Source organism: Diabrotica undecimpunctata, chromosome 6 (assembly GCF_040954645.1).
Source record: "Diabrotica undecimpunctata isolate CICGRU chromosome 6, icDiaUnde3, whole genome shotgun sequence".
NCBI classification, from domain to species: domain Eukaryota; kingdom Metazoa; phylum Arthropoda; class Insecta; order Coleoptera; family Chrysomelidae; genus Diabrotica; species Diabrotica undecimpunctata.
Window position 1 is genome coordinate 141,497,281 of NC_092808.1, and position 16,064 is coordinate 141,513,344.

Consider the following 16,064-nt stretch of genomic DNA (forward strand, 5'->3'; position numbering starts at 1 on the left):
TAACCTTTTCACAAAAATTATCAAAAAAAAACTGGACGCTAAATTAGACTTCTATCAGCCTAGAGAACAAGCTGGATTTCGATCGGGATACACCACTAACGACCACTTACTAGTGATAAAGAACCTGGTAGAGAAGTCTGCAGAATACAACAAACCATTGGCACTTATATTTGTCGACTACGAGAAAGCATTCGATATCATAAGCCATCAGAAAATGTTAAAAGCATTGACAGAATGCCGAATAGACCATTACTACACTAACATAATCAAATATATCTACCAAAATGCCACAGCTAGCGTAAGACTATCTGAACAAGAAACAAATAAATTCTGTATACAGCGAGTAGTACGCCAAGGAGACACAGTCTCTCCAAAGCTATTCACGATGCTGTTAGAACATACTTGTAAGTAGAGATGCGCGATGTTCATCGATGATTGAAAAACATCGATGTTGAACACTCGATGGTCGATGTTTTGCCATCGATATTAAGTATTCGTTAACATCGATGTTAAATGAAAACATCGAACACCATTAAAACATAGATTACTGCTTTCAATGGCTGGTAATTTATATAATGACACGCCTATTGAAGTTACCCGGTAAATCCCAGCAACGAAACAGGATAAAAGGAAAGCTTCTATCAAAACTGTTATTTTTACAAGATATTGATAAGCATTACTGGGGCTTATAATTTCAATAAATTACTTATTTGTTTTTTTTTTCTAATAATTTGGTTGTGTTTAAGATATCTATCAAGGGATAATTTTTAATTGTTTAATATTAGGTTAAGGTTGCACAGTTACACCACGTTTTCACATAGACGTATATATTAACATAAACTGAGCAGTCTGTAGAGCTAAGCGACGACAAGATCTTTTTTTAATTGTTTGTTGTGTCTGTCTTACATCAAGTAAGTATAGGTCTCGTTTGGTGAGGAAGAGAGAGAGAGAGAGAGAGTGAAGAGTTGCAATGTGCTAGAGAGGGATAGATCGAACAACCGCAAGATATCTTATCGTCAGTACGCGGGGCCGGTGTGCTCATACGTCTATGGTTTTTCAGCAATTAAATCATGTTTATATAATACTTATTTAATTTATTATTTTCTCATTATTCAGCATTTGTAAAAACATCGATGTTTCTATAACATCGATGTTTTCTTTGCAATATATCGTTACTATCGACGTTCAGGTTCGAAGTTACCATTGATGCTCAACATCCAACGTTTCTTACCGATGTTGCATCCCTACTTGTAAGAAACCACATCTAAACGAGCATGGTATCAACATAAATAGAGAGAAGCTCAGTTATTTCAGATTTGCAGATGACATCGTCTTTATAGCCGATAGTATGGGTGATCAAGACGCAAATAATGTCTAACCTGGTGCTAAATCGAAATATTGCTGTTGATGGAAGGGATATTGTGCAGACTACATCGTATAAGTACCTAGGACATGAAATTCGGTTGGGCAGAACACTCACAAAAAAGATAGTTACTAAGATTCGCGTGACTCAGATGGCTATGGAGCGCCAGATGTTGGGTGTCTCTCTGAAAGACCGAATCCCAAACGAAAAAATACGTCGTAGAACAACAACAACAGACGCTATCGAAAAAATCGCGTCGTTAAAATGAAATTGGGCAGGACACGTCGCCAGATTATCAGACAACCGATGGACAAAACGTATTTTAGAATGGAAACCAAGGCAAAAAGCAATACGGAACAGGAGACGCCCACCAACTAGATGGTCTGACGACCTGAAGCGTGGAGACCTATGTCCAGCAGTGGACACATACAGGTTGATCATGATGATTATACAGGGTGGCCCTTAAGTAGTTGTTTAAAAAGAAACAGTAGATTCTACACTTTAAAATATTAGGATTTAAGCTAAAGCTTTAATAAAATGTTGATATTAAGAAAGATACAGGGTGTTAAAGTGGAAACTTAAAATTTTATTTTTCGCTATAACTTTCATGTTTGTGAACATTTATTAATAAAAATTTACAACTGAGTGCTGTTAAGTATTAAGAATTATAATTTAATGCAAACATTAATGTAGTTAATAGAGGGCGCCACATATGCTACATATGTGGAATACATTTGCACTTAACTTTTTTACTCTTTAAGTTACCGCTATTTGTGTTAAAAAATATTAAAGATACATTATTTTAACAAAAAAAGATATATTTGTTATTCACTTTAAAACTCAACAGCTTTTGAGCTAATTGCATTTTACAAATCAGCTGCATAATTCTGATTTAACGCAATTACTATAGGTAACGAAAGAAAAATAGACAAAAACATCAATACTTCTGAATAGGATTTGATAAAATAATAGGATAATCGGATTTTACATCAAATATTTTACGTTAAATTGAAGTCACAATCAAAACATTTTATTTACAAACCATATTCAAAAACGGATCGAAATCTGATGTATCCAATTACAGACCGGTATCTTTGTTATCCAATTTTTCAAAGGTTTTCGAAGTAACTCTATATAACCGTATTTACCCTTCTGTTAGGGGATGGATATCACCTTATCAACATGGCTTTATAGATAAACGTTCTACTGTATCAAACTTGGCTGTAATAACTCAATATATTTCAGATGTTTTGGATGTACAAGGTCAAGTAGATGTGATATATACTGATTTTTCTAAAGCGTTTGATAAGGTTGATCACAAATACCTTCTCTTTAAATTATCAAATTTGGGATTTGCTGGAAACATTTTAAAGTTACTGGAAAGCTATTTAATAGGTAGGAACCAATTTGTATCCTATAATGGTTTCATATCCGAATTAATCTGTACTACATCCGGTGTTCCACAGGGATCAAATTTAGGTCCATTGTTGTTCCTATTATATATCAATGATTTATTTTTAGATATTAATAACAGAAAATTGTGTTTTGCGGATGATCTTAAAATATACTGTGAAATTAAAACAATTGCTAACTGTATAGATTTACAGAACGATCTAAATTATATAGATACTTGGTGTGTAAAAAACAAACTTTTTCTTAATGTCAATAAGTGTAAAGTAGTAAGTTACTCTAGAAGAGAAAATAAGGTTGATTTTAATTATGTAATTCAGGGGTCAGATCTTGAAAAATGTAATAGCATTAAAGATTTAGGAGTTATATTTGATTCAAAATTAACCTTTAACAACCATATTGAGCAGAAAGTATCCGATGCTATGAAAATGTACGGTTTTATCATCAGAAACTGTAGAAATTTTAGTGATATAAGACCGATTAAACTGCTGTATCTATCGCTGGTGCGAACAAAACTAGAATATTGCAGCTTAATTTGGTATCCCATTTATAAATGTTATATGCAACAGATTGAAAAGGTACAACGGAAAGTTTTAAAATATTTAGCTTTTAAGGTTGATGGAGTATATCCTGTCCATGGTTATGATTACGATTTGTTATGTAACAGGTTTGATATTGTAAGTTTAGAGTTAAGAAGAATTATATTTTCGGTTTCATTTTTATATAAGTTGTTACACAACTGTATTGACTGCAGTGATATATTAGGTCAAATTAGATTTAATGTGCCAAGAATTACTTCCAGGTCGACTATAGTGTTTACTTGTCCACGTGCGAGAACAAATATGTTACTGAAGTCACCAATTTATATTATGTGCAATAATTATAACAAAATATGCAACCATTGTGATATTTTCTCATGCTCAATTAATCATCTGGTTGATACCGCACTGGTTTATGGAGTACATTAGATTGTTAATTTTTTTTGTGTATTTTTTTTTATTTCTTATATACGTAGTGATTTGTTTAATTTATATTGTTCTCACTCTTTATTTTGTTTTTCACCTACTTATTTTTTGCACTTATTTTTTTACTTGATATTTTTGTATCACCTATTAATGATTGTATACTAATTAAAAATGTATCTTAAATTTTTACCCTAGAAATGGGAAACTGTTGGGTAATAAAGCTATTATTTATTTATTTATTTATTTATATTAGGAATTAGTTAAACTAAATAACAATAAACTTTTTGTCAAAGTAAGTGTTCGATGCGTTAATAAAATTAACTCAGTTATAACAAAAGAACTATTGAATGCTAGCTCAGAAGTAGCAACCCGCCATAACAACAAAAAATCCAAAATAAGTGCAGAATCGAAGAATATGCTGAAACAACGAAAAGAGCTCCTGTCACTAAACAAAAGAAATACCACAGAATACAAAGAACTTAATAGAGCCATACGAAAACAGATAAAAGACGATATTAAAAAACATCAACAAGAACATATAGAAAGAGTGATAGAGAAAAATCAAAGTCTGAAATATACCAAACCGAAATTAGGAAAGAAAAATATTATAACTATGAAAAATCAACAAGGCCAACTAGAAACAAGCAAAGCTCAGATATCAAACATAGTTGAAAACTTCTATACACTGAGTTATACCGCTCAAGAAACGATCCCCCCGACTCTTCAAAGCAAAATCTGAAAAGACAAATAACAAACGTAAATTCTGAAGTAATGCCCGAAATAAGCGAAGTAGAAATAGAAAATGCAATTAAAGAATTGAAAAGAAATAAAGCACCGGGTAGTGATGGAATTCTGGCAGAAATGTTGAAAGAAGGAGGAGAAGAAGTCATCAGGTACCTAAAAATACTTTTTAATAAATGCCTATTTGAAGGAAACATACCAAGGGAATGGAATACTGCTAACACAATATTAATACACAAAAAAGGGGACAATACAGATCTGAAAAATTATCGTCCAATATCACTACTATCACAACTTTATAAAACATTCACAAAAATAATTACAAATAGATTGACAACAAAGTTCGATGTATATCAACCAGTAGAGCAAGTCGGATTTAGAAAAGGGTTCAGTACATGTGACCATCTTCACACACTAAAGGTCCTAATAGAAAAAGTTAACGAATACAATTTACCAATCTGTTTAGCATTTATAGACTACGAGAAAGCTTTTGACAGCATAGAATTATGGGCTATTGAGGAAGCACTGGTCAACAGCAGAATAGATTCTAGATATAGGATATTAATACATAATATATACCAACACGCTGAAATGGTAATCACGATGGATAACGGAATGAAAACGAGGCCAATAAAAATCAACCGAGGAGTAAGACAGGGAGACACCATATCTCCAAAACTATTTACTGCCGCATTTGAAGACATCTTTAAATCACTAAATTGGGAAACGAAGGGACTGTTGATAAACGGAAAGTATTTAAACCATCTAAGATATGCAGATGACGAAGTACTAATAGCCGACAGCTGGAAAGAACTGAAGACGATGATCGATGAGCTTCATACGGAATCCATAAAAAAAGGACTGAAAATGAATCTGAGTAAAACTAAGCTAATGTCGAATAAAGATGATCAACCGACGATAACCATCCAAGGAACAAAAGTGGAACATGTAGAAGAATACATATATCTGGGTCAGAATATCAAGGTAAACAAAGAAAACCAAACTACCGAAATAAGCAGACGAGTAAGAATGGGATGGGCCGCATTTGGAAAACTCTCATACATACTGAAATGTACCATACCATGATACCATGATACCAATGTGGAAACGCCTAGCACACAACAGGGATGAATGGCGAGAAATGGGAGAGGCCTTTATTCAACAATTCGGATAGAAAAAGGCCTAAAAAAAATAGAAAAAGGCCTAAAAAAAAAATAGAAAAAGGGCTAAAAAAAAAAAAAAGTGTTCGATATGACCACCATTTTCTTCAATGCAGTTATCAATACGTTCCATAAAAAATCGTCTCATATTAGATAGCATCGTTGCAAACTGCTGCAATATTTATTTCTTTCCAAAGTTGGTTGCAAATGCTATGGGATTCTTATAGATACGCTGTTTCATTGTGTTGTATAACAAAAATAGAGGGGATTAATCTGGGCTACGTGCTGGCCAAGGAAAATGACTACCACGACCAATCCAATGTTCAGGAAAGTTGGTATTTAAGTATGTTCTCACTGACCTCGTATAATGTGGTGGTGCACCATCTTGCATAATCCACATATTTTGCCTTAAGTTAAATGGCAATTCTTCCAACAAATCAATAAAGTCATTTTGAAAAAAATGTAAATAGTTCTCACCATTCAAATTACGAGGTAACTCACATGGCCCTAAAAAATAATTACCAATGATTCCACACTCTCTCTCTCTCCAATGGCGCTACAGCCCAAATCGAGCCTTGGCCTCCTCCAAACTATGCCTCCAACCTTGTCGAGAAAACCTTATACAACGCCAGTATAGAAGCAATAGAGAAAGGTTTCAGGAAATTGTAAACATGATGACGGCCAACGTCTGAATACGGACACGGCACCTAAAGAAGAAGATAAAAACTTTGCTTCAATAAGACATTTAGCAGCCATAACAAAGCATCTTGGTATGTTTCACTATCATCTTTAGAGTTATTTTTATAAAAATAGACTATAATTTTGCTTTAATTATGCTTATCTACAGGTATTCAGTGCTCTATCGCACAAACATTACAATTATGAAATATTATGCAGTTAATTTATAGAATGCGATTATCCCGAAAACGATTGAGTTTTGAAGTTATTAAAAAGAATACCTTTTTTTATGTTTAAATAATGTATCTTTAATATTTTTCAACAAAATTAGCGCTAACTTAAAGAGCAAAGAAGTTAAGCGCAAATTTATGTGGCGCCCTCTATCAGCTACATCAAAACGTGCATCAAATTATAATTTCTCATACTCAAGAGCACTCAGTTGTAAATTTTTGTACGTCAATATTTCCAAACATAAAAGTTATAGCGAAAAATAAAATTTTAAATTTTTACTTTAACATACTGTATCTTTCTTAATATCAAATTTTATTAAAATAAGTTGGCTTAAATCGTAATATTTTAAAGTGTAGAATAAAGTGTTTCTTTTTGTACAATTACTTAAGGACCACCCTGTATATAAACACACTGTGAAAAACAGTGATATTATGTTACTATAATTGCCAACTAGATACTGCATTTCAGTTCAGTTCAGTCTTCTTAAGACCCCTGATGAGAGGTAGGCATCGAAATACGTATAGGAGAATAGTGAGGCTCGAAATCAATACAATTCAAAAATGGAACAATTGTAAACATTTTTGGAAGATCGATGCAAACAAGAGTAGTACAACTTACACTAAAGATATACAGTGTGTAAAAGCCAAATGGAATAAATTCATTATTTAGGTTACTGTACATATTTATAAAAAATCCCGAAACACGTCAAATTTAAATTATAACTTGACATTCTTTAACGTGAAAATGTAATCCCTACCTTCAACCCCCTTAGAATGACAGGTACAACCCCCAATTTTTAAAATAGGAAGTATAGGCTTGTGATATATCGTTTGAAAGGTCTTTTCATTCTCCATTCAAAAATGTTGTCGCTTTCAAGTTTATTAAGATTAATTAAGATAAAATAAATTAAAATCATGTGGTTACCGAAATTCGCTACAATACAATCAAAAACTAAAATGTAATGCAAAACGTAATAAAATGTAGAACACGAAAAAGAACTATGAATGTTAATGAACTAGATGTTCAAAATGTTCACCGCGAACGTCTTGGCAACATCCTAATCTCAAATAAAACTGTCTTCTAACATTATTTAACATAACAGGCGTGATCGACCTAATCGCAAGCGTTATTCGTTCTTTTAAGTCATTTAAATCAGAAGGTTTAGTTTTGTACACATGGCTCTTCACATATCCCCATAAAAAGAAATCTAATAATGTAAGATCAGGTGATCGCGCTGGCCATTCAATCGATCCTCGCCTCCCTATCCACCGATTGGGAAATATTGTATCGAGGTACTGCCGGACATTAAGTTGGTGCTCCATCCTGCTGAAACCATATCGTATTCGTTGGAACTTGAGGGTTTCCTGGATCAGGATATAAATTTGCCAACGTTGGAATGACATCATTTTGAAGTAGTGCCAAATAATTGTTTCCATTCAAGTTGCCCTCAATGAAAAAGGGACCAATGATATTGTTTCCTATAATCCCTGCCTAAACATTAACCTTTTGAGGGTATTGAGTGTGTTCTTCTCTCATCCAGTGAGGATTTTCCGTGGCCCAGTAGCGACAATTTTGCCGATTAGCATAACCGTTAAGTGAAAAAGTACACTCATCAGAAAACATAACGTCTTCTAATTGGATAATATTGTTATCCAACATGTCCATCATTTGCTCACAAAAAAAAGTTCTCCTATCAAAATCGTCTTCCATGAGCTCCTGAGTAGGTATCATCTTATAGGGATGCAATTTATTTTCTTTTAATATGTTTACTATCGATGTATGGCTAGCATTAAATGTAGTGGATGTCTGTCTACTCGATGTATGTGGATTTTCCTGAAACTCAAGCAACACATCTAATTTGAATTCATCACTCAGTGCATTGGCAGCTGCTTTTTTTATCTGCCTTACATGACCAAACTCGCGAAACTGCTTCTCTATTTTACTTATTGTTTTTTGGGATATAGGCGGTAAATTAGGAAATTTCTCATGAAATAGGCGAGTTACTTCCTGTTGTGTTCGGGTGTTATCTCCGTAACCAATCATTTGTAAAACTGTTATTTTATGCATTTCCGTTAATCTAACCATTTTTCAGAATTGAATTGAACGAACTTTTTACTTAAATTAAAATACTGACAACTTAAATAAAATAATTTACTAATGCGTGTTAAAATAACGTTGCCACGGAAATTCTTTAAAGTTTTTTAATGGTTACCATCTAAAAACCATATTGCTATGGTTTTTGTTCACTTTCTCATTATCAAGACCTAAACGGGAAATAAGTTTTGAGTATATTTTAGTCGGTAACCACATGATTTTAATTTATTTTATCTTAATTAATCTTAATAAACTTGAAAGCGACAACATTTTTGAATGGAAAATGAAAAGACCTTTCAAACGATATATCACAAGCCTATACTTCCTATTTTAAAAATTGGGGGTTGTACCTGTCATTCTAAGGGGGTTGAAGGTAGGGGTTACATTTTCACGTTAAAGAATGTCAAGTTATAATTTAAATTTGACGTGTTTCGGGATTTTTTATAAATATGTACAGTAACCTAAACAATGAATTTATTCCATTTGGCTTTTACACACTGTATAACATGGGAAATGCATGAAAAACATGATAGAACCAATAACAACTTTGTTTAGAAATTTATTTTATGTTATCATATAAATCCTTTTAATATAATTAACACAATTGGCAGTTCGAGATAAAAGTGTAGTGATAAAGGATTGATTTCTTTTAAAAAAACGTATTTTATGATTTTTTCTGTAATAAAAAAAAATTTAATAACTATATGGGTATTTTAAATGTGATGTTTGTTTAAAATAGATGAATATGTTTATACTACTCGCTTTTAGATTTTTAAAAGAAAATTTTTCAATAATCAATCTATGCTGCACCTTTTTTATTTTTTAATGCCCTCCTACTAGGAGAATTTATTTTACAAGTTAAACATTGCAGATTCTGAATAAACAGAGCTTGGGCAAGTATTGCGTGTGGGCAAAGTTTAGTCTATTTATTTATTTGAATAAGAAGGCTCTTTCTGTTCTTACAGTATATTTTAAGAATAGTAGATCTTCTGTTTTAAACACCAAACTACATGGGCGTAGATAAAGAGAAGTTTTTTGAATAGTTTTCAACAAAAATGTTTTCAGATAATAATTATATACTTTCTTGCATTTTTAAGCTTGTATGAAATATTCGCTAAGATTTTTAACAATTTTCATATTCATACATAATAAAAAATAGGATTCATCGCGATAGTATCTCTTCCTTGCATGCTCTTTCCATTGTGCTTCCATTGTGGAAGCATACTATGGTGGATTAAACGCAATATACAGTGGAGACCTAAATAACATAAGAGAGGTGTGGCGCGACTTCCAAAAAGATGGCTGAACGAAGTGAAAGAAACGGCGGGAAGGCAATGACACCAGGTAGCAAGAGACAAATTAAAATGGAAACACCAAGGGGAGGCTTACGTCAAGAAGAGGATAGTCAAAGACTATTGAAAGAAGACAAAGGAATATACTTCTGATTTAATTATAATCTTCTAAGGCTTAACATGAGCCAATGGACGGGAGGTTATAAAATGGATCCAAATGATGCTAAAAATAAATAATTAATATTTCCGCTGAAAAGAGAATGAACCGTGGACTCCTACGCAAAAATACACTTTAAGAAGAAAAGTATCTTCCCTCGTTTCTATTCCATATATCATAATAAATTTAATGCAAGTCTTGTATATTTTAACTTTACTGTCTACTCTCATGTATCTGTTGTTCCAAATTTCCTAGACATCCTGACACGGTTGCCGCATTGTTGATAATGCTTTCTAATATATTGCAGGGCCATGTCCACTAGTGTTCAATCACGAATTAATCCCTTAATTTGTAATCTGTAATATTTTATAGTTTCTCCGTGTATAATTGAAACATTGTGAAAACATATCGTGTAATATTTTAATAAATAGTTCATTTACCTACAACGTAATAAATTGCCGAATAATATATTTTCCAATTGAACTTCCTAAGTGTTACAATTACGGCCTAGATAAAATTGTATTGTAAGCTCATAGTTCAAAGTTTGTTAGTATGATAGAAGCAATAACCTCTGTGCTGAGGTATACATTATTTGTGAGATTATAAATTGGGGATTTGAGTTCATTCGAGCGCAGTCTATTGTAGAAAGTTACCTAACCATCATCTTTAGTGTAATTAGTAGTAGCTGTCAATAAAACCATAATTTTTACTCCACAACTTCAACGTTTTATTGTATTTACCATCGTCGATCGAGAAGAAGCGGACAAAGGGGCATTACAAACAATTCGACCCTTATATCTACATTCGAATCTGTCCAACTAGAGAAGCCAATTCTTAGATCTTTGCATCTTGCTGGTTCTCTATGGTCATGCAGTTTGTTTTCTCAATTGATTTGTTAATGTTGAGTTTACGAAATCTTACGAAATTTATGCAATGGTCTCTGCAAACCGTCCACGGTTTCAGCAATAATTGCAGCATCATTTGTAAACCAGGCTATTCTGATTTTCTGGTTATTCATTCTGTTTGGAAAAGTATTTAGTAAACATAATACGACGTTCTTTAAAAGCTAATTTCATATTTTTAAATTCCCACGTTAAAAATTGGCATATTCATATGTTTGCCAAGTTCGGATATCCACTTGTCATTAATTACCTCAGATTACCCCAAATTTTTGTCCTTTTATTTAATTTATTGCTCTCCCTCTCTCTCCCTCTCAAGAGAATTCATACGCTATTTTATACAAAAGGCTCGAGTTACAGCTTTAAAAATTTAAAGTTATCAAATTTATTACCCTCTTGAGAAGGATCCGACGTGCAAAACTATTCCAAGAGGTTTTCTTTTCTCACCAGCTCCACGTAAAAGGGGTTCATTTCCTACGAAGGGCAGAAAAACACGCAGACATAACCAAGAACTCGTAACGCGAATATATACCATCCAGTCGTCGAAGAAGTCACTCCTCGATCATCCTTTGAAGCACCAAGTCATTTCATAGAGTAAGTCGTTTCTTCAGATTTGAGAATAATTTATGATTTATGCCAATCGATTTTTTTAATATTTATAATCTTATATTTTATTTCATTGTTTACTACTTTAATTAGAAACACGACCTGACAAGAGAGGAGAAAAAGGATTTGAAAGTGGTAGTATTGTGCAAGAAGAAAAGAGTGCTATGAGGAAGAATTTAGGGTTAGCCAACCCAGCCATGACCTCCGGTGTCACCAGCCATACTAAGGAACGGCTCTTCAATAAGCGTTTTTGGCGTGCAGCTATTTTATCTGCGATATTTGGGGGAGGTTGTTTGTAGGATTTTATTGAAGTATTAGCGAACTTTCCAGATAGCGCACCTAGGAGATTAGCTATTCTTCTTACCCTGTCCAAGGTGTTTTTGATATTCTAGTTGAGAGTCCTACTAAAATTAACTCCCAAATAGGGAATTACGGGAATACGACAGGACATCGCTAGATGAAACACCTGTACCACCCAACGCATAAAGACAATAACATAATAAAGTTTTAAAGATAGATGAAAGAAGTTTATGGAGGGAAGATAGTAAAAACTATAATGTCTTCTTTAAAAAATAGTCAAGCACGACAATTATGAATGTGAAAAAAAAACGGTTTTGTATTGTAAAGACACAGAAAATTTGCACAAAGGCGACATAAATATTCACGAAGAGGATATAGAAATAAAGTTTTATAATCAATTAAAAAAAAATCAATCATAAAAAAAAATTCAGGTGTTAAATAGTAAAACAACCATCTCCTCAAAGTATTATTCCAACAAAATATCCCCATTCGCGGCGCCTATGCGTAAAATGTCCTACAGGTATCTGTCGCTCTCTAGAAGCTCATCAGCACCTGCTTATTTTCATCATATTTTATTTTGAACCTTTCACAATTTAAAAAGAGAACCACAAGCATAACAGCACAAGATCAAAACTTTAAAAATAAATTTACATAAGCGTCGACATTCTAAAAATATTCTTGGCTTCTAAAACTGTCATTAAGAAAGTGTAATATATTCACTCCATACTGTGAATAAACCGATAAATTACGGAGTTTAAAGTCTACTATTACATAGCCACCTATTGTGCTTGTAACTTGTGGTCCCTTTTCAATATTTGTGTTTTTTGTTTTTTTTTTTATTGTGTTTTGTTTTGTTTTATTTTTTATTTGTTTTATTTAATAAAATAAAATACAAACGATATACTTTATACAATAAAATTCAAGGGCTAGAGGGCATCATTTCGGGGAGGGGGCGTATAGATAGAGAGGGCATATTTTTGGGGCGGCGCATTTACTCATCTTCTTCTTCATCAGCTCCAATGCAACCAGGACAAACTGGTTTGCCTTCCACTGCGTAAAACGATTTTCCTTGTACTGGCAACTTGCAGTCCTATTAATTAACAATGTAAATTTATTTATCATATAAACAAATAAATGCTGAATAGATAAAATTGTTGCTATACTAACCCTGCATACGAAGCAATCAGGGTGCCATTGGGCGTTAAGAGCTGAAATATAATTTTCCATGATGGCACGGTTGCATGCTCCGCATTTTGGGGCGAACATGTCAAAGTAGTCGTCACGACAGTATGGCTTTCCTTCACGTTCGTGGAATCCTTCTTCCCCAAACTGTTTACCACACTGGGCGCAAAAGAAGTGGTCCATGTGCCAAGTCTTCTCCAGAGCTGTTACGCATTTCTAAACAAAACAAATAAAATTAAAGACATAGTTATATAAGAGTATTGTTTGGTGAATGCCATCAGAGTCCATAGAAATATTTACTGGAACAATTAATAAGTATTTTATAAATTCTTATACCATTCAATTAATTATTATTCCAAATTTTCACTTTTTCACAAAATTTGTATTTTATCACTCTATAATAAACACTGATGACATTCCCAAATAGCACTATAACACCATAAGATGTAATTTTCCATGATGAATCAACAGGTGGTGGTTTTAACGTACGTCTAAAATAGGTCCGTTGCAATAGGCACATCTTGGGCTGAAAAGATTGTGATAGTCTGGTTCACAATAGGGCTTTCCTTCTCTTTCGAAGAAGTTCCTGGTACCCAATTCTTGGCTGCAATGGGCACAGGTGAAGTGTTCTGGATGCCAGGTTTTGCCCAAAGCGGTGATGACTTGACCTACGATAGGTTTGTCACAGGCGCTGCAGCATCCCTTTTGGCTGGTGTTGACTCCTTGGCGGCTCATGTCTGCTTGGAGGTTTCCTAGCATAGAATCCAAATTCTGCTTCGGTGGAGGAGGGGCACTCTGTGTTTGAGTGGCCTTTATTGGGCGGGCGTATTGCGAATCGGAAACTGTATGATGCTGAGGCCCTTGATTCACCTGTAAAATAAAAATGAATTAGCGAGGAAAATCGAGCGAAAATTTCGCAACTAACCGCCGCTCCAGCAGTTGAATAATAAACTGATGGCTTGCGGCCTATTTTATTTCTTAACGAAATTTAGTAAGTCCCACGTCTACTCCCCACCGCCGCATTAACCTGGATGTGCGCCTGGACATTTTTTGTGCAGGGTCAGAGAATCGTTTACGTTTCTATCGTGCATCCTTTTTGTTTCTACGAGATCAAACGGCGAGAGCGAAGCGATGTATTTCGGTAAAATACAACGTGTAGTTATTTCGGGAACGTTTTAAGTTAGAATTATGTCACAAATTATAATAGAAGCGCGCTCCACAAGATCGTGGAAAATATCGTGTATGCCTTCGTTAACGCAAAAGAGAAATATGTGCAGATTGTCTCTTTAAAAAGAATGCAGAAAACAGAAATTAAAATTATTTTTCTTATGGGGTATATAAATTATAAATATAAAAATATTGTGGGTTATCAATTTTGAAGTAACGTTAAAAAAATTAAAAAACCTTTTTTGAAGTTTCAAATTTATATACATAATATTTGGGAACTAACCTACCGTAGCGACGGAGTTAATAGGCTAATAATATTTAGGTAATAATATTGAAGGGCCGAGTGTAATTTGTTAATGGTTTTCTTGATTTTCAAGCATTAGCTAAATTGGCAAAGCAATTAGAATTGTGCAGTAAAAGTAATAATAAAACATTTCTAGGTATTTCTGTTTTGGGTTATACAGATGCCTCCATTTATGGCAAATATATCGACCTACATATGTCAACATGTAGAGTTTAGAGAATATAAAACCTAAATTTAAATATATCACAAACAAGATCATACGATGGCTTAAAGCACACTTATTGTACGTCCATTTTTTTCTATTATCGAGTTATGCACTGTACCCTGATGACTTCCTAACAATCTATCATCCTGCACAAACATTGCATATCCTAAAACGTTTGGTGTGGTATAAATGACATTTCAAAACTGTGAATTAAGCTCAAAAATGTATTATGAAGGGAACCATTATTGTTGAATGTCCATACATACAATAGCTGTGCTCTTAGCAATTAAAAGAGAAAGGGCAGATTATTATATGTCCAGGACATGCAATAATTGTGCACAAAATAATATGTCACTATCAACAAGTCAGCTGGAACATTAGCAGTTTGTGTGGTGTGCGTTTTTGAGGTTATAGTTGTTAAAGATTTCTTTTTTGGTGTCAAGTGAATTTATTGTTTATGTTTTATAGACAACGCTAATGGAAAAACGACCTAGTAGAATAGAGTAGAGTAGAGTATTTATTTAACTACATAACATATACAAATATTGTTTGTAGCAAGTCAAAAAGAACATACATAATATTAAAAAAGAAATATAAAACGTAACTTAAATAATATATACAAACAAGAACACATATTAAACAGAAAAACATTTATGTCAAAGTTACGGTAAGCAGTTCAGTGGATGTTCTGCAATGAGTCATATATTCTTCTGAGCAGAAAAAACAATGTTTTAGAAGATATTTTTTTATGACTTTATCGAAACTATTACAGCTTAGCTGTTTTATACTTTTTGGTAAAATATTGTAATAGTTATAATTAAGACTATTTTTTTCTGAAAGACTTAATCTACAGCGATTTGTTCGTAGGTAGTAACAGTTTCGCGTATTGTGAACATGGACGTCAGACTGCTTTATTAAATGGGCACGTTTTCTGTGAATTTCAGTTAGAACTTGAAATATCAACAGAGTAGGTAGCGGCATAATTTTGAATTTGATAAAGAAAGGTCGGCAGTGTTCTAGATAACTAACCCCTGCTAAAATCCTGACAGCTTTCTTTTGCATTCTAAAAATTTGAAGTGCATTTGTTGAATTGCCCCATATGATTACACCATAGTTTAGATGAGAATGAAATAAGGAAAAATATGTCATTTTTAATGTTTCAAAGTTGACAACCCTTGCTAGTTGGCGAATAACAAATAATCAAGTTGATAGCTTTTTCTTAAGTTGTGAAATATGAACCGACCAGTTGAGTCGGTTATCTATGGTTACTCCCAATAGTTTAACAGTCTCTTTGTTAACTAGATCATTGT

General features: G+C 33.3%; 1 protein-coding gene across 3 annotated transcripts in view; it reads right to left on the minus strand.

Annotated features, from left to right (window-relative positions):
* The window catches only part of Pax (paxillin), a 159,692-nt gene that overhangs the window by 12,869 nt on the left and 130,759 nt on the right, over nt 1-16,064 (minus strand). For 2 of the 3 annotated variants that reach the window (XM_072535548.1, XM_072535547.1), the window contains exons 6-7: nt 13,568-13,948; nt 13,064-13,294 (exon numbers count right to left, since the gene is read on the minus strand). In XM_072535548.1, coding sequence (XP_072391649.1) covers nt 13,064-13,294; nt 13,568-13,948 — 612 coding nt within the window. Of the gene's footprint in view, nt 1-12,440; nt 12,987-13,063; nt 13,295-13,567; nt 13,949-16,064 lie in introns of those variants that run through there. The other variant, XM_072535549.1, reaches the window with a different exon arrangement.